Genomic DNA, 25,205 nt, shown 5'->3' with positions numbered 1-25,205 from the left:
GCACCAGTGCTCAGCTCCTTGCCCCTCTGAAAGCAACATGCTTTCATTCGGGTGTCTGCATGTGCAAGCAGCCAAGCTTTGGTCTGTAAGCTGGGAAAAGTGAGCCCCACGCCAAGTACCTGCAGTCCCTGGGGCTGGAAAGGTAAGCCTCCTCCAGGCTGCATCCCCTAGAAAGTCTGAGGCTGTCATGAAACAATTTTCAGTAAATGGTAGGAAGGTCGTTGCCTGTTCTGTAGCTAGAAAAAGTGATGTACAACAATTTGTTTCTTCACCTTTTCTGTTATTACACAGGAGCTTAATTTTGATAGCAGACGAAGAGAATTCAACTCACTTTGTCGCCCTGTTCCTCACCACCCACCTCCCTGTCTTTCCCTCTGTACATTCCCTGATTTTGATCCTTCTTGCTGCACCAAAGGGCTGTCAGCTTCACTCCATCCAGTTATCTAAGGCATCATTTTCTTTGCTCCTTTTCTGCTGGACACCACCCTCTGCCCGTGACCAGGGCTGCTCCCCTCCAAACGCATTTGCCTTTCTGGTCTCAGATCCCCTGGCCCTGCCATGGCTCCGGCAGTGCCTGGCCATGCATCCATGTGGAAGGAATAGCTTTCAGCAGTGGTTTTTTTAGTCATGCTATCTCTTCACACTGTGGTGCCAGCTCAGTCCTGACTCTTGCAGACAAAGAGCCAGGTGGGATGGGGTGAAGCGCTCGCTGGCAATGACTGTAAAGGCAGCTTAACCCATGCGTGAACGGCAAAAGATGCTGTAATGGCACTTGTGTCCAACATAAAAAGCTTAGCTCATTAAAAATTCAAGTGGAAGCAGTCGAGCTTTAATGCTCTGGGAATACTGGCTTTCCATGTGGATATAAAACCCTGGGCATGCACATCTCCCTTTGCCTTGCTCTGCCCACGTGGAAGGCAGCCCCAGCAGTCAGCAGTGTGCAAGCTTTTCCACCATCCCTGCCCAGCTACAGGCTGGGCTATTCACATACCTTCTGAACAGAGAGAAGCTGTGGGAGAAGAAGGGAAAACAGTTCTTATCTCTGCTTACTACTCCTGTTGTTTTGCACATGTAGAATGTGTTAGAAAATTATTTAACTAAAAAAATCTAGTAATTAAATTCTACTAAAAATTATTTTGTTTCCTTAGCCAGTCACTCAAAATTGTGTCCTGACAGTCACAAGTTGTTAGTTAGTAGTATTTCTTTAGTATTCTTTGTAGTATAGATATAGTATAGTATAATATCTCTTTTTAATATAGTTATAATGTAATATAGTATAGTTTTAATAAAACAAATATTCAATATTTCAAAACCATAAAATCAAATACCAATCATTTCCCCATGCCGGGGTCCCTAATTTTACTATAACAGGCTCAGGCACTCCATTTTTTTTCCACACATCTTCCCAACCCTCTGCTGCTCTTTTTGATCTGTATACCTCCACCTCCACTCCAGGGGATTTTTTTCTTCCCAGGGATGGGGAAGTCCCTGACATCGAAAAGTGATGAGACCACTTTTATTTTCATTGCACTGGCTTGCACATTTGCTCAGCATGACCAGGGGAGCCAGTTTGCTGCACTCATAAATTCCCAGGGTCATTGCTAGAGGCAAGATGTGCTCTCTGAGAGAGGGTATGTTATCTGTCGTTTCTGGGAGCGAGATATAAAAGTAAATCTCACAATTTATCAAGAGATAGGAGAGAAGAATGCACTTCACGAGGGCAGTCAAACTGCCCTTGTGCCAGAAGGCAGAACTAGTAGGAAAACTGGACAGCAACACTCATGGGGAATTTGTTATGTGTTATGGTGCAGACAACATTATTAGACTGTGGCTGGTGCAGCTCTGCACAAAGCGTCCAGGGATTTCCACCTCTAGAAGGATGATGTGCTGTGGAGATGGGCTTTTGGTGTGCTACGTGCATTTAATGTTGTGTGCTTGAAAAAGTGAAATGCAGTCAAGGCCTGGCTAATCAGAGATGTTGTTATTTACATGCACACAAGACTGGGTAATACAGGTCCTTAATTGAGCATTTTAGGTCATTGAACAGCACAAGGGCTGCTGCCACAGACTGAGAAGAGCGAGAAGGGAAGAGTGATAAAGGTCCTGCATGTGTCCCAGCAGCAGCCAGACACACAACTGAGGCACAGGGCCTGGCAGCGTGGGGAGCAGGGCAGTGACAGGGAGGCCCTGGAGAGTCTTTGGGAAGAAAGAGGAGGCTTTTCATGAGAACCAAAAGGCAGAGATTTATCCAAGCTATTTTTAAGTATTTAACTTTGGTGCTCCTAGCTCCATCTATATTCAGTGGGGAGAGAGATGAATTTTCAGAAGATGGTTCAGATCAACTTTGGGCAGAGATGACTCTTTCTTTTCTAGAGTCTGCAGAGTCCATAAGGTTCTCAACACTGAAGTTAAATGTGTGCAGGTTAAGTTACTTTATATATATCCTCAGTGTATGCCTTTTCCCACAGTTCTGCACTGTGGAAGGGTTCATTACAGCCCTGATGGATGAATATCCTCAAGTCCTAAGAGCCAGGAAGAAGATCTTCATCGCAGTAGTCTGCTTCATCTCTTATCTCATTGGATTCTCCAACATCACCCAGGTACAGATTGTACAAGCCGTGCTTGTACCTCCATTCCTGACACCTTCCTGGCCACTTGGCATATCACAGCACCCCCAAAGCTTTGGGAGAAGTGACAGCATTTCTCCTATTCTGGGTGAAGCAGTTTGCTCATCATTGCTACATCTCAAGTGAATTAGGATGCCTCTATAATTTTTACCATCATCCTATCGTCAGTCTGGCCTGTTGTTCTACTGTTTGCAATAAGGACTCAAGCCAACAGAGCCCAAATTTACGGAATGCTTACTTCAAAGGGTTAAGATAACACAAAGAAAACCTGTCTGTTGGGGGCTTGAACCTCTGGAGCTGAAGCTGAGGTTCTCGTGAGGGGAGGTGAGGGCTGAGTGGTCTGGAGACCATTTGTGGAGCAGTGTGGTTTCATGAGGAGGCAAGGCAAAACTTCAGGGAGGAGCAGAGCAGACTAAGCTGACTCCCTCTAAAGCAGAGAAATAGAAGAGATCCTAGTAATTTATTTTCTCCTCACCCTGGACAACAGGCTGGCTAGTTGTCTGCAAGACCATATCAGTTTTGCTACTGGGAACCAGGCTCCAGTGGAAACATTGCAACAGTGGCTCTACTGTCCAAGGAAATAGACATTAAACCAACAGACAGGGACAGTAGCAATCCAAGCTGCTGGCTGATACTGTTGATCATAATCTATAACTGAACTCCTTGACCCTGTTTTTGTCTTTTCAGGGTGGCATTTATGTCTTCAAGCTGTTTGATTACTACTCAGCCAGTGGCATGTGTCTTCTTTTTCTTGTCTTCTTTGAGACCATCTCAATTTCTTGGTGTTATGGTAAGCACAAAACACCTTGTTCCTTTGTTTTCTCTGTGGGCATGGTGACTTACTGAAAAAGCCAAAGCCAGTGAACACAATGACAATTTTGCAGCCAAAAATAGCTTAGATTGATAACTTCAGAAAATCAGCAGTGGAAGGCTGTCACCTCACTTCTCCAGGCCCTCACAAAGACCTCAGCACAGACTGGCAGATGCCCAGGGTCCTTCCCTCTGGGCCCTCAAGAGGACAGCAGGAGCATGGGAGCTGTTAGCATGAATTTGTGTCCCACTACCCCATCCCCTCCAGCTAATGCTTCTCATGCCACACTGTCACCCTCTTGCTGTGCCTGGCCTGTGCTCTGCCATTAGAAGAGATGAAGACCATGGTGCAGAGATGGGGATTTTTTTCAATACTCATTTCTTCTTGTAGGTGTAAACAGGTTTTACAGGAACATTGAAGAAATGATTGGCTACAAGCCTTGCATCTGGTGGAAGATCTGCTGGGCCTTCTTCACACCTCTTGTCTGCCTGGTAAGACCTGGGGATTCCTGTGTCCAGGAGTGGGTCTAGAAAGGCCTCTAGATGGGCTGTAGGGAAACATTCTGTTCTCAACCCAGCACAGGTCTGGTGCAAGAGAGTCCCAGGCAGACTGGAGATGGGTAAAGTGATAGAGGAGCCTCTTCCACTCTGCCTGCTGGAAATCACCCGTAAAAAAGTTCTAGCTGATTGCTTTTAATCTAAATGAGGCCATCATTTCTTTTTTTCTTTTTCTTTTTTTTTTTTTTTTTTTTTCCTGAGATGCCAGAAGATAAGCAAAATAATGTAATGTTTTAAAAAGCTGTTGTCAGTTCTGGCTTTCAGCTACTCCAGCTTCAGCCTCTGGCAGGCTTATGACAAAAAAAGCTATCACCAAATGCAGGGTAACTGACTGCAGAGCAGTTTGGCCTTTGCAGGTTCCTGCCCTCCCAGCAGAAGCAGTGCAGGGAGTGGTGTGACATGAAGACCCCTGAGACGAGCTGTGAGGATGCTGTTTACTTGCTGCTGTGGAGGCACTGCTTGTCTGAGTAGTCTAGGGAAGAAGGAAATATGGGGTATTCCAATTCCAGCTTTTTGGAAAGCTTAGGATATCCTATCCAGCTTAGGATAAGAAGAAATTATATGAAATTACCAGGTGGTAGGCTGAAAGACTCTAGACTGATGAAAAGAGCTGTTGGGTTCCTGTAAGGCTGTTGGGAACTAAGAAGGTAAGGAAGGAAAGAATGGTGGGACCCCGATTTTTCACTCTCCCCTGCAATGGCTGGTGTTCTTTTCTAGGGTGTGTTCTTCTTTAGTGTGGTGGAAATGACCCCTCTGACACTGGGAAAATACGTCTATCCGGTGTGGGGACAAGGCATCGGTTGGCTCATGGCCCTGTCCTCCATGTTTCTGATTCCAGGGTACATGCTCTACTCTTTCTTCACCTCAACAGGGACTCTGCGGCAGGTAGGAACAGCTTCACCCCCCTGCTCTCTGCTCAGGGTAAGCTCCTCCCTGAACTGAACCTGGACTAAACTCTGCTGTGACAGAGTTGTCAGAGTGCCCCAGGTTGGTGCTGCAGGAGCTCTGTGCACCATCTCCCCATGAGAGAGGGAGGGCTCAGATCAGCCCCAGTGCACTGAACAGCCTCCAGTGACACGGGCTTGCTGGAGAGGACCTGCCAGCACAGCTGAGCAGGACACATCTAACTCTGGGAGCTCTGCTGGCCTGTGGCTGGACATGCAGGTAGACCTTCAGGTGTCTACCCTTGTGTCTGTTGTTCCTCATTGAGATTTGCGTGACCATCACCACAGAAATGGAGCCCTCCTCCCCTAACTATCTCTTTGGCATGGAGTGCTGGAACCATGGAAGAGTCTGGGAAGAAATCCTTGAGGTTTCTTGACCCAGAGAAATCCCAGCTCCTGACGATTCCTGGCTATGAGCATGTTTACTTGGCACTCCTCAGCTGGGAGATCAGCACCTCCAAGCCTGAGTCCTGAAATGTCTCAGGCTAGGCTCTGCTAGCAGCAGAAACAAGCACATGGTTTGTCATGTGCCTTTCAGAGAACACTCAGTGACTGAGGCATTAGGAAGCAAGAAAGAAAGACCCACAATACCCACCACACCAGTCTTGTTTAAAACATTTGAGCAGGATTTTATGAAGCAGTGAATCACGAGTCTTTATGTCATACCCAGTACTTACTGTTAAGATTTTATGTACAGTGTTGACATTCAGTCTTGAGAGCACTGTGCCCCAAATCCCTGGCTCAGTGCTTGCAGTTGTAAGAAGTCACCCCAGGAGTGTTGATTTATGGCTTTCCCAGCCCAGCTGGAACAGAAACCAGCTGTCATCTAAATCACATGAGTTTATTTTAGGAATGCTGTATTTTTAACAAACTTTGGCTCAAAGAAGTTGTGGCTGGAATTACTGGCCTGAGGTCGGCTTCAGGTTCCCTACCTTTGAGGTGAAGTTGCAGGTGGATTTGAGTTTTCTTCCTCCCAGCATTCCATTTGGATGGGCTCTGATGGGGGTGAACTGGGTGGGTTTGGGATCTCAGATCTGCTTTCAATTTCTGGTTTCTCACCTGAAGCTGGGTTTAGGTACTTGTCCTTCCTGCAGGACTCAAACCAGGGTGTTATGTCAAGTCACTTTGAGTTGAAGGCCAATTCAATTCCAACTGTCGGCCCTTTCTCAGACATTTACAGGGTTCCTTATTCACTCATAAGTTGGAAGAGAGGGGAAGGGAAGCCTGAAAGTACAGGTATGGGTTCAACCCTTTGCCTAGTCCCAATCCTGTTTCACTGGAGATGTAGAAAGCACATTGCAGCATCTGGGGGAGCCCAAACTGGTCTGTGACCTCTCAGGAGTAGCTGGACTCCTCCTGACCAAAGGCTTGTGCCAATTATATCCACAGTCCTTCCAAAGTGCTGTGTGTTCCTGTGCTGCCCCAGGGGCTTGGAGGGAAGCTCGTGAGTGTGTTTCCACCCATCCCCTCAGCATCTTGTGCAAACCATCAGCACCAGTAAGCAGCATGAGTGGCTGATGTGCACCCTCCCTGTCTGACTCTTCCTCTTAACATTGTCCACAAACATCACGAGACCCAGACCCCCTCTCAATCATTCATAGACCTAGGAGTGAGCAGCAGATGGCAGCAGGAAGAAAGTGGGCTAATCTGTGTGTGCATGTGTTGGTATCAGAGAGACAGAGAGAATTTTTGGCCTCTTATATACACAGATCCTGGATTAATTTGTAATAGAGCTGGAGCTGGAGGGAAATTAGATGCCAATCCTGAATAAAGTGGTTTTGACAGACAGGAAAGATTACAAGTCATTTTGATCCTACTGAGCCTGAATGTTAGAGGGGGGAAAAATATAATGAATGGCAGAAGCAGTTCAGTGAACATTTCAGGGAATTCAGCCAGAAGCAGCCACTTCAGTGGTATTGGAGGGTAGGAGTTTGTTTCCCTTAGCTGGGAAGAGGTTCTACTTCTCTTAGTGTTGTCTGTTCAGGTCAGGCTTAATCCTCCTCTGCATTCTCTTCTGCAGTGCACAGCATCAGTCCCTCCCTGACTGGCAAAAGTGATTCATTCTTTTTCATCCCTCCTGATGCTCAATCCACACACCTCCAGTAATGATTGGCCCCTCCATATTTTCATGGATTCTCGCTTCACTTTACTTGACTCTGCAATTTCCATTTGATCAGCTCAGGGTGACAGGAGTTGCTGCTGTGCAAAGGTTTGTGCAGGTGGATGTTCTGACCGGCATCAAAGGCACAGACTCTAACCTTGTTAACCTGCTGTAGTTACTTAGTAATGCTCTGTAATCAACCCTAATTGAAAAATAGCTCTGCTCTGAAGCCTGTGGCATTGCAGCTCTCTCTTCTTCCTCCTTGCAGCTGGTCTGGCCTGGTAACAGTGTGCCTCTTATCAGGATGCTCCTCATATTTCAGATAAAAGGAGGAGCTGCTGTGCTCTGTGCAGCATCAGAGCAAAGGTGACTCGCAGAGGCTTTTGGGGTACTACCAGATGCTGCTGGAGGAGTCACTCCACGCACCATCCCTTGCCCTGTAATCAGGGTCACCTCTGAGCTATGTGGCTAGGGTCCCAACCCTCAGCTGCTGCTGTCCATACCCTGGCTGTCCCAGTGCTGCTGCCCCCAGCCCTGGCTGACACACTCTCTCCTTTCATTCCTGGGCAGCGTTTGCAGCAGATGACGCAGCCCAGGCCAGAGATGCACGCCCAGAACAATGGCCTCCAGCCGAAGACATCCTTGAATGGGAGGATCTCGGATGCTGCCGTGTAGGAGGAAAGCCCAAACTCCTCGCTCCGCCCTGTAGTTGCTCACTCCACATTGTCCCTCAAGCTCCTCTGGCACAGCTTGCTGTCCCTGGCTCTGCGGTGGCTTTCGTTCATCCAAGAGAGGACCTGGTGGAGGAACCTGTTCGTGGCTCTTCCTCCTGGCATGGCTGACCAAGGCCCTGAACAAGCTGCTGCCAGGGCATTGTGTGGTGACCACCTTCATCCTGCAACATCCTGGTCCAGGCCCTCAGGGAGGAGCAGCTGGTACCCACATCTTCCTCCTCCTGAGGAGAGGTGGTGTCTCTAGAGAGCTTAGACTGATTGTTATGCACTTCTCTGTTTTTCTTGCCTTTCCGTGTGAAACTCCACAGAGCATCCCCCAGCACACAGCCATGTTTCACCCCAGAGAGTTTGCTATCACTAGGTTCAAATCCCAGATGGCTGTTGACTGATGGAGCATAAAGCACCAGCAAATACATAACTGGAGGGGATGTGCAGAACAAAGGGTTCTAGCACAGAACGAGGGATTCCAGTGAGAAGTCCTGCCTGTTGGTAGCTGTAGGGCATCACCCCACACCTGGAGAAGGGCTTGGGGACAGTGTGTGCTGCTCACAGTGCCATGTTTCATCCCCGCACAGTCTCCAGACATGTTTTCTGCATCCATTGGGGCTGGCACTGTGAGCCAGAGCCCAGTGGAGCAGTCAACCTTTCTTTTCTGGAGCATCCTGCCCTCTGTAGCTGTGTGCAGTAGCCAGGCCCCGATCCTAAAAAGCAGCTAAAAGGGTAAAAGGGCTCTCTGCTAGAGGCTGTTCAAGTCTCCCACACTGACCACAACAAGCTTTGTGCAGAGGCGAGGCTGTGTGATAAAGAGATTTTCCAGCACTGTGAAAATCTCCACCCAAGATAAACCAGGGTAGTTCTGCCAAGCAGCCTCCCTGGCTGTGTCCCTGGATGGGAAACAATCAGATGGAGCATGGTGCCCATGGGTGGTTCTGTTCAAACCTTTTTCAGGAAGTGGCCACTCCTAAATCCCAGCTGGTGGAAGGCAAGAATTCCTGAGGCCGTTGGCAGGATGTAACCACCGTGCTTAAACCCACCCCTGTGAAACAGTGCTGACTTCCCTTGGGATGTGTCTGTTCAGCCAGATCAGTCACTGGCACATCCCAGCTCCCAACACATAAACCACAGAGGGCTGTGAGCTCTTGTGGATGGTGCTGGAGGAGTGTAACACCTTGGAGAAGGCTGCAAAGTGTTTCAGAGTCATCCTAAAACAGCAGCATATTTCTTGGTAGTAAAGCTTTGTGGAAGGAGGTGGCTTATCATAGCACCATGTGTAGGTGTGACAGTGATGCTCCCAGTTGTGCCAGCCTCCCAGTGACCCCATGCAGAGATATCCTTGTAAACAGAGAGTTTGATGAGCACACATACAGTGACTTAGTGCTGATTAGTCTCTCCCTTCCCCTGGCACAGCATTGCCAGGTCTGCCGACACTCCCAGCTTTAGATCAGAATCAACAAACTCATAAATGAGCATTCAGGAAAAGGTACATCCCACCCATCTTTCCCACCAAAGAGTCTGGTCTCAGAAGTGACACCTGCAGTCCTCCAGGTGTCCTGCTGCAGGTGACAGATGCGTGATGAGCCTTTGCACAAGTGTCTTGCTCTTCAATAGTAGCTTCAAAATGCTGCAGGTCGGCCTTGTGCTGCTTGTCCCTGCGACTCACCAGAGCATGGGGCCAACCTACTCTTCAGCCAGTCTTCCAGCCTGTGGATCAGTAGAAGAAGGAAGAAAGAAGTTTTCTGGTGAAAGCTGAGGTCAGACCCCTTTGGGAGTGGGTCCCCTGCCAGCTCGTCGGTGCATCTTGGTAAATGTTGTTTCAGATGTGTGACCAGTCTGTATTTGTATGCATGATTCTCAGGAGTTATGGCTGCTGGGCATTAAGTGCATGTTTTGTGGGCTCCAACACCCTGAGCTGAGATCACGCCCTATCCCACCTGTAATCGTTCCGGTGTTTGTGTCAAAAAAATTGCAGCTGTTAAATAGACATGAGGAAATGCTGTATTTATAGGCTTAGTCTTGTAAAGCCAAAAGCCAAACACTGAAAGCTGCAATCATAGCTCATCACTATTAATCTCAGCCAGTGACAGACATGTCATCTTTCCTTGTCCTTTAATTGTCTGTGCCACTGTAGCTGAACATTTCTATTCCAATTTCACCTATTTTTATGAACTGGGGCAATAAGGAAACCACTCTTTATAAACATGTATGTTCTGAGAAAGGGACATCTGTGCACAAAAAAATGTGTTTAAGCTCTAAACTTTGCATTAATTACCCTTACTAGAGACCTGCTTTTGCCTGTGCATCCAGGTCCCATAACCTTCCTTCCCTCAAATGCAGACTGAGGGTTGCACAGGTGGGTGATGGGCAATGGACTCAATTTTTGAGTGAGGCCATAAAACCATGGAAGACTTTGTTTCTGAAGAAATCTCTAAACCCCCAATTCCTGTTTTCTGGGATTTTAGCCCCAGCATCTCTCTGACCTGTGTCCTTGCCTGTGGCACATTGTTCCAGATGTAGCAGCAGGGGCTGCTCATAATAACAATATTTGAGGAGATTTAACCATTTGCTCAGTTTTCTGTTTGTGACCTTCTCCTTTGTTCTCCCTCCTGCCCTGGTCCTTTTTGTTCTCTTGCCTCAGCCCTTCCCTGCTATCATTTGTCCAGTGGAAATTATCTACCTCAGATTTCTTCCTCCTGCTTTCTTAGTTCCACTACTGTAAAATTGCAACTCTCCCTCCTTTCTCTTCTCCTTTCTATTCTTTCCTCATTTTTATCTCTTTCTATTATCACCAGCCTCTCTTCCCTGTTTCTCTCATGTGCTCTCCTTCCCACCTAGAACTCCTTCCTGCATGCCTGTGGCTTAGCCTCTCGCTGTGTGCATGCTCAACACATGAGCTCCAGGAAAGCTGGAGCTCAGGATCCCACTGAGGACCCCAGCTTTTCACAGAATCCAGTCCCTAAGAACCAATTTCCACCCAAATATCTAAGTTATAATGAAGTTCCAGGTATTTCTCTTCCTCTCTGCACGAGAAAATGCTGTGCCAAGGAATACTATCTCCTGGTGTTACTAGAAAGACATTTCAACCCACATTCCACCAGTGTGCGCAGAGCTGTGCCTGTTCTGAAAGGTTTTGTGGCCTTTCCTGTTTTTACACTATGTTATTTCCACCATGAATATTTGGACCTGTGAAGTTTGGCACCCATAACCTTGCAGGTAGTAATTTGCCCTTAGTCAAGCTCTGTCTGATGGACTGATCCCCTTCTCCAGCGTTTCAAACTCATCCCATCCTTAGCTAGAAGAGCCTTCCCACCTCCACACACAGGTTTTCCATCTGGTTAGAAGTCAGGGGTGTTGATGGACCCCCTTTAGCTCATCCCACACCTCTGAAATGCCACTGTGGGTTGGTCTGTCAAAGCAGCCATATCTGTTCATTGACTGTAAGAACTGCTTTTGTCCTGCTCCCAGGATGCAGCCCATCTGCTGACTACCCCTCTGCTGCTCATTCCTTCTGACTCACCCAGAGGAGAGGATACATGGCCAGGGTGTGGATTGCTCCCCTCTCCTCACTGCTCTAGTTCAGAAGGGGGTTGTGCTCCCCTGTGCTCACCTACAGCACTCCTGCCTTTTCTCTGTCCCCTCACCTCCCCAGCACCTGCCAGCCTCTCCCCCCACCATAGGCAGCTGCTTGAAATAATCCTTTATGAAATCTCTTAATTCTAAGAAGCTATTTAGGGACCTGTGTTCAAATCCCTCTGAAATCCTCTTTTTCCTGAGGCCTGCAAAATATAAAATAAATGCCGCTGCCCCCATCCTCTGCTGCAGCAGGGGGTGACACGGGCCATGGGAAAGGCAGGATTGTTCTGATGCTGCTCAAGAGCTGCTTCCCCTGGAGACCCAGGTGTGATCCTCTCCCCTGGGAGAGGGGAGCTCTTCCTGCTGCTGCTCTAGCAGATGTGTCCCAACAGCTGGCAGCTGGTTATAAAACACTTGTGCCATGTCCATGGCAGGATATGGTGCTGTGTGGCACTGGAAGGCTTTGGCTGGCCAGCCACTGTGCAGCTTGTAGTTTCTCCACAGTTCTATTAAATGGTGTGTTGAGAGGAGTTGTGTTGTGCATCGGGGTGCCCTTAAAGCTGGTTCGTTCTGGATGAGCAATTTCTCCTTATCCATGGCCTCTTCCTTGGGATCTCTCGGGACTGGAGGATCCTGCTTGCATTTGGTGGTGGTGGCCAGATGGGGAGGGGGTCTGCACCACTGATGGGATGTATCCACTGTGGTTGGGCTTGTTCTGAGGGCTACCAGCTCTCACCAAGCACTGCCTGCCTTCCTCAGCAGCTGAGACCGCGAGGCACAGTGCTCAGCTCTGTGTGTCTGCTGGCCCTGGGGGCCACATGGTGTGCCATAAAACACAGCAGGGGATGGGGTGCATCCCACATCCCCACTGCAGCCCTGCCTGAGGCAGCACTGCCACAGTGACAAGTGTGTGCCCATCATCCCTGTGATGCCATCGGCCGGGAAGTGTCCGTGTCTGGAGAAGCTCAGGAGAGGTTAGTGCTCCCCGTGCTGATACCTGACAGCCATGACACTGATGGAGATGCCTCCTGACAGCCTGGCATGATGCCACTGTGCTGCCAGGAAAGTGGCACCAGCATTCACTGCGGCTCCAGGGACCAGCCACAGGCCCTCGTGGGGTGGCACGTGTCCCCGCCATGGCTCCTGGGGATAAGCAGCCCTCACCCCCACAGGTGCAGCCCTGTGCAGAGTGGTCATGGAGGGATTTATCCTCGGCAACCGAGGTGTTTCTGCTTCCAGATGAAAAAAACAACTCATCAGGAAGGGACTTGTCTGAATCCCTGCTGTAATGATATGGGGAGCAGGCTGTCCCCGAGGGTCCCAGAGCCAGAACACAGGGGCACTGCTGGGGGGCACTGCTGCCTGATCACTGCATCTCCCACAGGCCCAGGGCCCACTGGCAGAGCTGGGCATGGTGGCACAGCTGGATGTTTTTCTCCCTTTGAAGGCTGCGTGGCTTGGAGAAGGCTCTTGGCCAGTTTGTACTGCATCATGCTGTTAAGGAAAATACGAATATCCCTGCACTGACCCCATAAAAAGCCCCTGCTGCTTTTGTGCTGACGCTGCCGACCCAGATCCAGAAAAAACCTGCTCCATATCTTTCCAGATAAAAGGTTCTATTGTGCAAACTCATCCCTTGCCATCAACCCAAAGAGCACTGCCACTGTCTGAGCCCCTTACACAGACCTGGGGGCACATCAGCCCCTGGGCTGGCCCCAGGGTGACGAGGGCATGACATGGTGGCACCTGTGCCCCTGTCTCAGCACACAGGCAGTGCCAGCTCTCTGCCCATCCTCAGGGAGCCCATGTGCCTTTTGGACACAGTTTGCTCCCGCCACCCTCTTTTCTGTGCATCCCCCTCCAGCACATGCCAGAGCTGACTGACACACCCTTAAAAATAACTCCTAGGTGTGAAGGAGGGCGAGAGATGGAGGGGGATGGCCGCGCCTGGTTGGAAAGGGACAACATCTCCGTTTGCCTGTCCCTGCTCTCCTGATGGTGCCGCACTGTCGTGGCCAAGCAGCCGCTCTGGGTCGCTGCGTGCCCAGCCCGTGACACGAACGCTTTGATGTGGTTTTGAAGCGCATTTGGTCCCGCAGGGGGGAGAGAGAGCTGACATCTCTGTTCCCTCACTGCACTTACTGCAAATGAAGGGATTAGGAGTTATAATCCAAGATTCTTATTTTAAAGCGGCTTTGCAGCTCTGTGAGGGGAACTTCAGCGTGATGCTCCTGGGGGAGGTGGTGACAGAGCAGCTGTCACAGCCCCAGCCACCGCAGCTGCTTGGGCGTTGGCAGCCGAGGCTGGGTGGCACTGGAGTGCTCCAGGCTGTGGGAGAGGCTCTTCTGCAGGGAGTGGCAATGGGTGTGCAGGGGGCTCTGCAAGGCCAGGGCACAGGGGACATCCCGCCACTGGGCACTTGCCTTGGCACCAGGGAGTGCATCCAAGCACCGTGTAGGTGCCACTGTCAGGTTGCACCTGGATTTACAGGGGTTTCCAGATGTTTTGAGCTCTCCAAAGAAGCTTTTTCCCAAAGAAAGAGCTCTTCCTTTGGGAATGGAGAGCAGGTCTATATTAGCCAGCACTGTTTAAATGGGATTTATCCAGGTGGGCAGCACAGGCATGGTGAGAGAGGTGGCAGCCCAGCCCCTCTGACAGCACCCCAGCCATTGCCTGGGGATCATGTGCACCCAGCCCTGTGGGGGCTGCCCCCATCCCTGGTAGCACTATAGACACCGGGATGACCTTCCAGCTGTGGGGAATCCTCTGCCAGGCAGAGCCTCGGGATCTGAGGGAGATCAGCTGCTGCCAATCCCCTGTGGCATCATCTGCTCTTGGGATGCTGAGCGCCAAATTGCACCAGCCCAAACCATCCTGCAGCCCTTGGAAATCTTCTGTTCCACACTGCCAGCGGTGTCTGCTTTGGAGAAATACACCGATCTTCTTTTGCATTTGTTAACTCTCTTCTCCTTCCCACTGCATTCACGGCAGACCTGTGTAAAATGTTAGCAAACTGCTGGCATCTCTGCAGCCTTTCCCTCTGCTAATTACTATAGCCATGCCTCTTATCGGGCAAGTTGACAGATGGCTGGGGTTTTATCTTTGAACAAGCTATTTAAATAGGGCTCTGGCTTTTCCCTTGCACATTTCTTTCCTGACTGCATGTCCTGAGCTGCTGGATGGGTTGTCCTTTTCACTAGGGATGACAGAAGGCTGAGGTCAGATCTCAGGAGATGGGTTCTTTCATTTCCTTTTAGAAAGGGAAGGATCATTTTGCCCTGCTTCATGTGGCCTCAAAGATTGCTGTGGTTTGGATTTAGCATGAGAATAGTGTTGATAACACTCTGATGTTTTTTGTTATTGCTAAGTAGTGCTTACCCTAAATTAAGAGTCCCATTCTCTGCCAGTGAGGAGAGGCACAAGAAGCTGGGAGGGAGCCTGGCCAGAACAGCTGACCTGAATTGGCCAAAGGGATATTCCAGGCCATTGCACTTCATGTCCCATACATGACCTGGGGGAAGCTGGCTGGGAGCTGCTGATCATTGCTGGGGGATAGGCTGGGCATTGGTCAGTAGGTGGTGAACAATTGCATTGTGCATCTTTCCCTCATTTTCATTATTATTATTGTTGTTGTTGTTGTTAAACAATTCTTATCCAAGTGTTACCTTTTTCTGATCTCATCCCTATTCCACCAAAGGCGAAAGGGGAAGAGAGGGAGCAGCTGCAAGGTACTTAGTTGCTGGTGGGGATTAATCCACAAGATAAAGAAAATGTACTCAAAAGTCAAGCCTTCCATAATGGGAGGGAATAGAAGGGTGTACATAGAATATCAGGATGGGCATGGATCACTCCAAGTGTTTTTACTGCTACAGACTTGGTCCTACACATCTGTGGAAGAGGATCCTCCTGTTCCCTGTGTTGTTTCTTGTTTGTTTGTTTGTTTTTAATGAACTTGATAATTTTGGGACACCCTACTCTTAATGAGGAGGGAGGATTAGGAAGACAGGATTCTTGTTTTCAAAAAATTCATTGATAACAGTGCCATGCTGTAAGATCCCAAGGCTGGAGTATGGGTGCTGTATAAAATATGATCCTGCCCTACATACCTAAGAACATTCCCAGCTCATGGATTGTATGGTTTAAGATAGAAAACAGCTCCTCAGCCAGCTTTTAACCTCAGTTGCTCTCCTTAACTGCAGAAAAGTTGCGCCAAGTGTGGCAGAGCTCCTACTCTGCTTAAATCCCAGAACCCTGCTAACCATGCACCATCATCCTTGAGGCACCTGCTTATTTTCAGCCACCTTTCCCAGGTCAGGCAGGTAAATGTGCATGACTCCAGGTTGCTGAATTAAGGATCTGGGCAGTGGCTTTACAGAGGGGCACCTCTTCCCCAGCAACTGGTGATGACTAAAAACCTCAGTGTGTGGGGAACAGCTGAGCCTGACTCTGAGCAGCTGTGCCCCAGGCACCCCCTTTCAGCACAATCTTCCCAGAGTACCCCAGAAGCGGTGTAAAGGGACCCATAATGACCTTCACACAACAGTGACACTGCAGGCGTGTGGCAGCTCTGGGTCTGTGGTGGCCTTCCTGCCACCACAGTGCTCCTGGAGGACTCCCCTCGCTGTGTAGGTATTGGGATGGGTCTCTGACCCCGGAGGCAGCACCTTCAAAGCAGGAGGCAGCAGGCTGTGAGTGCTGAGTTCAGTACTGAGTCTGCATTTTGCTTGACAAGGGTGCTTACAGCAAAGCATTTGAGGAATCTGCTTAATTAAAAGCCCATCTGCAAAGTTTCAGAGAAAAATTGCATCTCAAGATTCTCTGTGGGAAAGAGCAGTGTATTTTGATCAATTCCAACCACACTATGGATCAGTTATTGCACATAATGGATGCTGGATAGATATAACAGGGTACAGATGCACTGTGACAATTGTGGTATTTGCTTTTTGGGTTGCAGTCCTTTATACCAGCACTACCTATATGTGTCTACATAGTATTCTTCCCAGAGACACTTGCCATCTTCTGATTAATAATAATATCTGTATATTGGAGCAAGTGAGGAGTATTTCACATATAGACAATCTGGTTTTATTGCTTTCATCTTAACTTTACAGCCAGGTGTGTGATCTGAACATCAGCCAGGAACTTTAATAATCTTCTGTTTCAAAACAGCTTAGAAAATGCCTGTTTGGGACAGGCTGATTTCTAATATATCCATGGCACACAAAAACATAAATGGAAGCCTCTGAATCCCTGGGAAATATCCTGTCTGTTTCTGGGAGGGATTTCTGTCCTCCCAAGTATTTCATGGTGGGCCTGGGGATCCAAGGGATTCTTTGAAGCCAGCAAAGAATTTGCAACCTATGGACATGGGTTTTTTAGCAGGTGCAGTCTGAATCTAGCATCTCTTGGATCCAGCTGCAGAGATGTAGCTTGCCTTCCCCCACTCATTGCAGAGGAGAGCTGGCTTTGTGTGCACGTGCTTGATTCTCTCTCAAAGGTCAGCTTCATTAACCTTGGGGTTATGCTTTGTGTAAATATGCACTTGTATCTGATCTGCACAGGAAATGTAATTTTCCTTACGTGTCTCCCATCCAAATGTTCCCCAAGCCTGAGCTGGCGTAGCTGGTGAGATGTGCTGCAGTGGTGACGCTGTGGCCAGCAGAGCTGTCCTGCTCAGGCAGTACATGCTGCCTGTGCCCCATAGTTTTGTCCAGCACGTTCTGTAGAGGTACCTACATGCTCTCTGAGGCGTAGTCCTGTGTGGTGTGAGCACTGCCCCACGGTGTGTGCTGCTCTCCTGTGTGGCCACGCATCCTGTGGCGCACAGGCAGCAGCGAGTGCTCTGCGAGGCTGTGTGGGCCTCCCTCCCCAGAGCATCCAGCAACACGGACAGCAATGAGCTGTGGCACAAAAGGGCTCTGCCTTCCCCCTCACCATTTTCCTCTCCACCTCCCTGCAGGGGTGAATTTCACAGTTAAGTTGCCACCTCCTGAACAAGTTTATTGCTTCCTGTTTTCCTCTGGATCTGATCCTCAGAGAGCCTGAGCACTGAGCTAGCTCCTGCTGCTTTGGACAAGAAAACAGCAGTAGCCAGAGCAGGCTGCCCCTGAGGCCAGCAGGAGTCCAGGATGCTCAGCACTCCGTGGAGCAGCCCTTGGTGTGTGGCTGTGTGCCTGTGCACGCTGCTGGAGCCCAGGGACACCGGGGCGGGGGCTGAGGCAAAGAAGACATTGGAGCACGAGTGACATTATCTCAATATAATTTCTAAAACTCTATTGATTGAACAGATAAAATACCTCTGATCTATTTTTGTTATTTTTGTTACAAAATATTAGCCATTTGGACTCTTTGCTAGGTGTGACCACACCACTTTTCCCAAAGGAAGCTTTTGTTGGTGATATTTACAGCAGGAGACAGGTACAGACAGACAGGTGCTTTCAAAAGCCTACGCATAGGTAATACTTCTGTTGTTAGATTTTAAAAAGACACATTCAGATGGGGTCGTGACTAGTGTTGAAGAGCTGGGTGACTTCAAAGCTGCTGTCCCAGGCGTGGCTGCGAATGAGAGGGCAGGACAAGGACAGCTCTAGCTCACAAAACACTGCCAGCAGTCCCTGGAGCCTACACTAGCACAGTGAGGCAGCTGGTGGAGTGGGAGAAGGGGGGGAGTTTGCTCAGCAACTTGCATTTCAAAGCAGAGACTCTGCCAAGCAGCAGCATCCTTGGCTTAGGTCTCAGATTGGTTTTGGAAACCTCAGAAATGTGCACACAGTTGCAGGTTGAGCCTTCTGAGAAACAGGTAACAAAACTCAAACCCTTGTGGCTTGGAGGCCCTCAAAAGCATCCAAATCTGGTGGTACCTTTTAGTATGAGTATTGATGAAATTCGGGTTGTGGACCAAACCTTCACCTTTCATCTACAGGAAGGAGAGAAAATGTGAACAGTGGGATGCTTTGAAAGCCTTGTGAAAGCACTGAGTGTTGCTAACCCAGCAGCCAAGACTACGGCATTAAAAATCACTATGGCAGCAGAAAAGCACTGCATTAGACCCAAATTGTTTGCAAGGCTCAATTCTCCTGTCACATTTTCCCATCCCTTTGCTACTGGTGCAAACAGATTCATTTCACTGGGCCTGCACCAGCATGAGCAAGCATCAGGACAGAGCCTGATGTAACTCAGCTCAGTCTCTCCTACTGTTCAGCAAAGCCACCTTCTCATTTGGCCACTGACTACCCAACACTCACTGCAGAACACTTTTCACAAGGTTTCTGTTTTCTCTCTCCCCCCACTCCTTTTTAATATAGAAGGGCATGAATTTGGCAGCAAAAAGACACTCGTTCATTTGGGTTGAGCTAATCTATGCAGCAGCTCCCTGCCTGATTCCTCCACCTGAAAGATTGTGCTAGGTTCATGATCAGAATCCCTGCTGTCAAGAGCTGGTGATTTTTCTTTGGGCTGGTCCCTCCAGGTGGGCTGTGGTACACATTTTGTCCTTCATGAGGTTGTCACTGAGGTGCCCCTTCTAGCCTGCACCCTGTCAGGCTGTGTGCAAGGGTGTCTGCTCACAGCTGTAGGGCTACACTGAGTCTGTGTGTCTCGCTGGCGTGTGGGAGGACTGCAGGAGCAGACAATACAATAGATCAGACGAGGTGCAGATATGTTTTGAAGTGCTGGTCATCCTTCGAGACCAAACTTCAAAGAAAAAAACAAATCTGTGTTTTGAAGTGAAGCCCGAAGGGCCTGGCTCCACAGTGGAATTTTGACCAACCTGTTCCACGACAGCCTGGAACAGAGCAGTTTTGTACCTCTCCAGCTAAACCCAGCAGAAGATGTGGTAGCCAGCAGGCTAGAAGACAGCAAGAGTTATCTACATTTGCTTCTCTGTCCAAAGCTCAAGGCCAGCAGCAGCCTTTGCAAGGTCAGAGAAACAGAACCAACTTGCCCTGAGAGAATACTTTGCCTCAGGTACCTCAGCACTTCAGTTCACTCACTTCTACCCTTCATCCAGCATGGAGAAGGGAGTCTCAAGCAGTTTTCTTATTTCCTCTTTAGATCCTTGTAGCTCTCCCAATCAATTATTAAAGCAGCAAACATCTTGTGTAGGAACTTTGTAGGCATTGTTATAAATATTTTATCTAAAAAAATTATTTCCTCAAGTATCTTAAGGTTTTTTGCTGTTGTCACTTTGTGTTAAATGTCAAGTAAAATCTAATTTATTTATTTTAACACACACACAGAGCTTCATAGGCACACTGCACTCTGGAAAAAAAAACCTGAACTAGTACTGCCATTCCTCTCAGACAGTGAAATAACTGCTGGGAAGGGGGGACAGTGCCAGTGCCTCCTGGACACCCATTCCACTGCAGCAGTGAGCAAAACCAGCATCAGCCACACACTGCACGACCAGAAAATGGCAGATGCCACACATGCTTTCTTGGGAAGCTACGGGCAGCTCAGATGAGGTTCTGGCTGCTGTGAGGCAGCAGGGTGTCACCCTGAAGGGAGTCAGCAGCAGACCAGGCCAGCTGTGCCTCACAGCTGGCTGGGGGGTGAGGGGCTGAGCCCTGGCCAGGGGTGAGGACCTCGCCCAGCACCCAGTTCAGGATGTGGAGCATCCAAACTGCCCTGGGGGGCTGGCTAGGAGTAAGCTTCTCTGTCTAGAGGGAGACTGGGCTTCTAGTCAGGGTTTTCTTACAATCTTTTCTGTCATCTGCTTCTGCAGTCTTCCCTGAGGCTCTGCTTGTGGGCTCACAGTTGGTACATTTGCTATTGCAGATAGAAGCAGCAGCCCAGGGCCCAGTTAAGCAAACAAGTCAGAACTCTTGGCACAGCTGGGTCCATGGGTCACACTCAGACTGAGGGGGACCTGGAAGTGAGCAGGCTCCCGCCCTGGAGGGCTGGCTAAGTGCAGGAGATCTGTCACTCCAGCCCCTGTCTGCTTCCCTAACTCCAGCTGGGCTTCTGCCCAGGTCAGATGTGTGAACTCTCTCCCTGAACATTCCAGCACAGCCAGCAAGCATCCAGGGAGCACTGCGGGGAGCCAAGCCCCTCCCTGATGCACTGTGGCTTTTCTCACTGGCAATGGCCCCAGAGATCAGCATACTGGCACAGTCCCTAAGGAAATTGCTGTGTGGCTTTTACCCCACAAGGTTAAAAAAAGTTTTCTGTATCTGTCTTTGCTGTCCCCCTTGTCCTGACATTTTGCATATCCCCACCACTGGCAACAACTCCTGCCGTTCCTTACCCTACCATTACATCATCAGCACCCAGTGCTCATGTCTCAGCCTTGCATGGGAAGGAAGAACATTTCTGTCTTTCCCTCATTAAAAAAAAAAAAAGGCCCTAAAAGGCATTCTGTCCTATTTTAGAATCCTAAAGTTGATCTTCTTAAACCTCGAAGGGAGATAGAATGAGTGACTGAGACCAAAGCCTTTAAGCTAATTAATACCTTCCCCTCCCTACTGAACAGATTTTTTTTTTCTAAAAATACATCCACAGCCCATTTTTAATGCTGTCTTCCTTCACATCAATGTCCCCAATAAAGCAGAGGAGCTGAGCTGTCATCTCTATCTCAGGATCTGCCCCTCCTCTCACTTTGAAGCTGGGATAGAGAGGAAGAGAGAAGAAGCCTTGGAGTCTGGTATCTGGGCAGCTTTCCTATAGGAAGGGCTGATGGAGGTAAGAATATAAGGGTAAGAGATACAGGTAAGAGATACAGATAGGACCTCACACGAATGGTCTCCAAAAAGTCCCTTCCCTCTAACACAGGTGGAAGAGCCCAAGTGAATGGAATACCCACCCCAAAAGGTGAACATAACACTCAGCTTTGCTTTCAGAATAAAAAAATGCAGGTGGGGAGGAAACACAAAACCAGCCAGAAGAAGGAAAGCAGAGGTGGGTCTGTTTTAGAGAAGAAAATCTCGTGTGTGTGTGTGGGGGGAGGGTGTGAGTGTGTGTTGAGGTGGGAGGGCACCTCTCGGTGCTGTGTCTTTGGAAAAGCACACATCCATTCCAGGAAGATCCCTGGACTGAAGCCCTCCCTTCTGCTCCCCCAGAACTGCTTGGTGTTCCCTTAGCAAGCATGCGCATACATATGCTACCATACAGGTGTATTTACATGTGGTGAGGTCTGCTAGCTCTCAGCAGAGGTCTCTGGTACAATGCTCCAACATAACAACAGAAAAAGTTTTGGTGTTCAGTGAGGCCATCTTTGTGTACTTGTACTGCAGCTCAGGACAGTCTCTCCTCCTCTCAAGCTCTCTTCCAGTCGTGCACTCCCTCATTTGGAGCCGGTTGCTGCAAGGAGATAAAACTTGGAGAGCGATGAGGAGGAAGCGTGGCAAGTGTGCCAGTTCTCACTCCAGCTTAGCAGGTGGAAGTGGTGGTGGCAGGGAGAACTCCATCCCCAGGAATGCCCCAAGGTATGGCGCAGGTGAGTCCATTTCTCTCTGAGGCTGGCGAAGTTTCAGGGTGGGTACGAACCTATGGCCAGGTAAATGCAAGGCAGGAAAGGAAGTTGAGGAGTAGGAAACGGAAGACACGGTGCCTAGAAAGCAGCAGGTCATCAAGCCTCTGAGGAACAGGGCAGCAAAGTGCTACATGGGGACAACACGAGCACAGAGGCCAGCTGGGCTGGCTGGGTGTGAGGATGTGTGAGCATGTAGGTTGGCAGTTTCTACAGATGGCTCCTCACAAATAGCATCATCTTCAGGGGAGACAGGGTAAGAGTTAGGTCAGTTGGCTTTTTTTTTTTTTCCTTTTGTTCTTGTTTTACTAAAAAATAAATCACAAACTAGATCTCTGTAGGCAGAAAGGGTCCCTGGGAGGTGCTGGGGAAGGGAAGCGAGGAAGTCTGTGCTGTTTGGTGCTGGTGGTATGGCTACACGAGGCTGCGTGAGCCACTGGAATACCTGCGCCTCTGAAGCAGCGAGCTGGGGGGGCAATACTGGTGGGGGTGGTTGTAGGGAGGGGGTGGAGGTGGCAGGGGAGGCTGATGGACCAGCTTCATGGGGGTCCCAGGGAGCCCACTGCCCACACCGCGCCAGGGGGTGGAGGTGCAGGAGTCGGAGGTGACGTAGCGTGTCAGAGTCTGGTTGAGGGCCGGCTCCATCCGAGCGAGGCACGGCTTGTCCAAGACAATGACTTTGACAATCTGCTGGCACTGTACAAGTGTCCCCGCCGAGGCGGGGTGTGAGGGCACCAGTGCTGTCTCCAGCTGCTCCCGTGGCATGTTAAGACGCATGCTGGGCTGCATTCCACTCTCGGGCCCCAGGGCGGAGTTGTGCTGGTACGTTTGAAGCCTGTTGTGAATTGACACCTAGTTTAGAAACAGCCAAAGAAGCATTAAATGTTACAAGACTTCTCCCATCCGCTGCTACTGGCTGCCCTGAACCCCGCCACCGGACGACCTCACATGCATTCAACCCTCCCTCCCTCAAAAAACCAGAATAGGTACGACCCTGGCTGCACAGTCCCCCTCAACAGCCCCATTGTCCCCATCCAGCCTAAGTGTCCCTGTCCTTTCCATCACGGCAAAGGCAGCAGAGCCGGCGTTCCCAAATGCAGTGCAGCTTTGATTATCCAAACAGCACAGGGAACGCAAATCGATTCTAAGAGTGGAAGTGTCTGTGAATTCTCATGGAAATGAACAGACCTCGAGGTCATGACTTTGCCCCCACCAGCAAAAAGGAGAGGGGGACCAGACCACAAGGTTTCAGATAATCGAGGCTGTACGTTTCAGCAAAATGACAGCAGCTGAATCTGAGACAGAGAGCGACAGAGAAACTCAAGCCTTTCCCAGCTCCCTGCCTTTCTAAGTAGGAAGGTACACCACATGACTGGCTAATCTGTTTACAAAGGAAAAAGCAGAAACCTGACACAGTCTAGCAAAAGGCAGCTCCCTCTGCTCCATTTGATGGTTTGTCAGTGAAAGGAAATGATTAAAAAAAAAAAAAAAAGAAACAAAAAATGCCCATCTAGCTCATACAATGATAAAAGAAATTCATGATGGAATGGCAGCAGATTAGATAATCTCAGAGAAATGGAAATGCTCCTCTGCTGGCAGAGTAATACTTGGTCAGCTGAAAGCAGGTAGGGAAGCAGGAGGTCATCAGGGTTTCCACATCAAGATGCTGATAATGGAATCAAATGAGGGAGCTCACTGAGACCAGTCTGAAAAGGATGAGCTGGCCTGGATGGGAGGTCCCTAACAGGAGAAGTGCAGCAGGGAAATAATGCTTCCCAAATGATGGATGAGGTTATGGTTCCTCCTGGCAAGGACATGGGCTGATGGAGACCCCAAACCAGAGCTAGGTTGCTGGCTTAAAACAGAATGTCAGTCAAGTGACAAGCCCTGGGTGGGAAACAAGTGCTCGCAGGTTGGTGTGGCACTTCCAGCCAGGCAGGGGTCCAGGTGGGACAGTGGGGCTGCTCTGAGGGGCTGGCAGAGTCAGCAGCTGCACCAGCAACTGGAAGGAGAAGCTGTGAAGTGACCAGGCTCCCCACCACGCTGGAACAAGGATGAGCTGTCTGTCCCTGTCCAGACATGGAGGTTGCTCAGACTCACCGCACAGCAGGACACAATATTGTGTCAATATTTATTCAGGTGTTGGAACGTCCCGCAGGAAAAGCTGGTTGCTGGGCCATGAAGTGCCAATGGCATTAGGATAAATGGAAGCTGTTCTACACAGGGAGACGCTTCTCCCAACAGGAATAGGAAACTGGCTGGCAGAGGCACCTTTCCCAGGAAGGGAGTGTTTGCAGAGAAATAGGGTGCTCTCCAGGGAAAAGAAGCAGCACCTACTCCCCACAGAGAAGATTTAATTATTTCAGTAAATATATGTTGACAAGAGGGAAAAGAACTACTCTGGAAAAGGGAAGGTTCAGGACAATGGAGATATTTCAGAGAGAAAGAAGGAAGTAGTTGATAAGATTTTTCAGTGTGAAGATTGCATTTTCCTGTTTCCTCACAGGCAGTGAGAGTATGGGTATATGTGAAGAAAACAGGCAACCCACTGGATACTAGACATTCCTGCAAAGATAGATGCACACAGGACAGCCAAGCTCCCTACCTAGGAAGGTGAAGCTCTAAGGAAATTCTGGTGTACAAAGGCCATGCTTAATCCCCTTCAGGGGGATGGAGAGACAGAGCTGCAGAGATAGTGCAGGAAAGCTGGGCTGTGGGGAGTTTGCATGTGATGCTGCATGGAGTTAGCATGTCAGGGAAGTCCTTAGAGGGGTTTTCAGTCTCCCCAGAAGCAGTGGGGTGGGTTAGTCTACAGCGTTTGGGAGCTTGGTCCATGAAGGATGTTACAGTTATAGAAACGGATTGAAAATGCTTTGAAGTTTAGTTTGGATTTGAAAGTTGTATTACCCGTCCTAGCAGTAACTTTTAATTGTATCTCTGGAAATTGGTAAAATTGTCAGTCTGGCTGGGGAGGCATTGATTAAAACCTGAGAAAAGAAACAACAGAGAATGTGAGAAGTGCTGAAGTGAGAGAGAATTACTTACCTCAGCTGCTCTGCACTCTACTTACCTCCACTGTGCTGTCCGAGACCTTCTCCCCCAAATCCTTCTTGCCTTTGAAATAAAACAAAATATCTCACTCATGAGATCTGCCCCTCTAGTCAAGAGCTGACCCTCATACTGTGGACTGGAGAGTTAAAGGGAGAGGTGCAAGGCCAATCCAGACTCTCTTGCAACCTGTTAGCTGCTTAGTGGGGTTTTATCAGTTAAGGGAAGAAAATTAGGCCAGGTTCTTCAGGAGTTACCCGTGCTCTCTCAGTAGCAGCTCTTTACCAGGTATTACAGACTGGGTAATGACACTTCAAGGGTTTTTCTAGGGTATTTGAAGAATGTATA

At 49.2% G+C, this 25,205-nt stretch overlaps 2 protein-coding genes across 5 annotated transcripts in view; one reads left to right on the top strand and one right to left on the bottom strand.

The window, feature by feature from the left end:
* The window catches only part of LOC119708790 (sodium- and chloride-dependent GABA transporter 1-like), a 45,797-nt gene extending 25,115 nt beyond the window's left edge, over window positions 1-20,682 (top strand). The window contains exons 11-15 of the mRNA XM_038155628.1: window positions 2,469-2,600; window positions 3,315-3,417; window positions 3,829-3,929; window positions 4,713-4,880; window positions 7,611-20,682. Coding sequence (XP_038011556.1) covers window positions 2,469-2,600; window positions 3,315-3,417; window positions 3,829-3,929; window positions 4,713-4,880; window positions 7,611-7,715 — 609 coding nt within the window. The 3' untranslated portion in view covers window positions 7,716-20,682. The remainder of the gene's footprint in view (window positions 1-2,468; window positions 2,601-3,314; window positions 3,418-3,828; window positions 3,930-4,712; window positions 4,881-7,610) is intronic.
* IQSEC3 (IQ motif and Sec7 domain ArfGEF 3) overlaps window positions 16,159-25,205 on the bottom strand; it is a 101,183-nt gene continuing 92,136 nt past the window's right edge. Inside the window, exons 13-15 of one of the 4 annotated variants that reach the window (XM_038155612.1) lie at window positions 24,880-24,923; window positions 24,717-24,796; window positions 22,510-22,644 (exon numbers count right to left, since the gene is read on the bottom strand). In XM_038155612.1, the coding sequence (XP_038011540.1) occupies window positions 24,722-24,796; window positions 24,880-24,923 (119 nt within the window). In that variant the 3' untranslated portion in view covers window positions 22,510-22,644; window positions 24,717-24,721. Of the gene's footprint in view, window positions 22,662-24,716; window positions 24,797-24,879; window positions 24,924-25,205 lie in introns of all 4 variants that reach the window. The other 3 variants (XM_038155613.1, XM_038155611.1, XM_038155614.1) reach the window with 3 other exon arrangements.

The sequence above is a fragment of the Motacilla alba genome, chromosome 1A (genome assembly GCF_015832195.1).
Source record: "Motacilla alba alba isolate MOTALB_02 chromosome 1A, Motacilla_alba_V1.0_pri, whole genome shotgun sequence".
NCBI classification, from domain to species: Eukaryota; Metazoa; Chordata; class Aves; order Passeriformes; family Motacillidae; genus Motacilla; species Motacilla alba.
The sequence above is the reverse complement of the archived record's forward strand: the minus strand, read 5'-3'. Positions and strand labels throughout refer to the sequence as shown.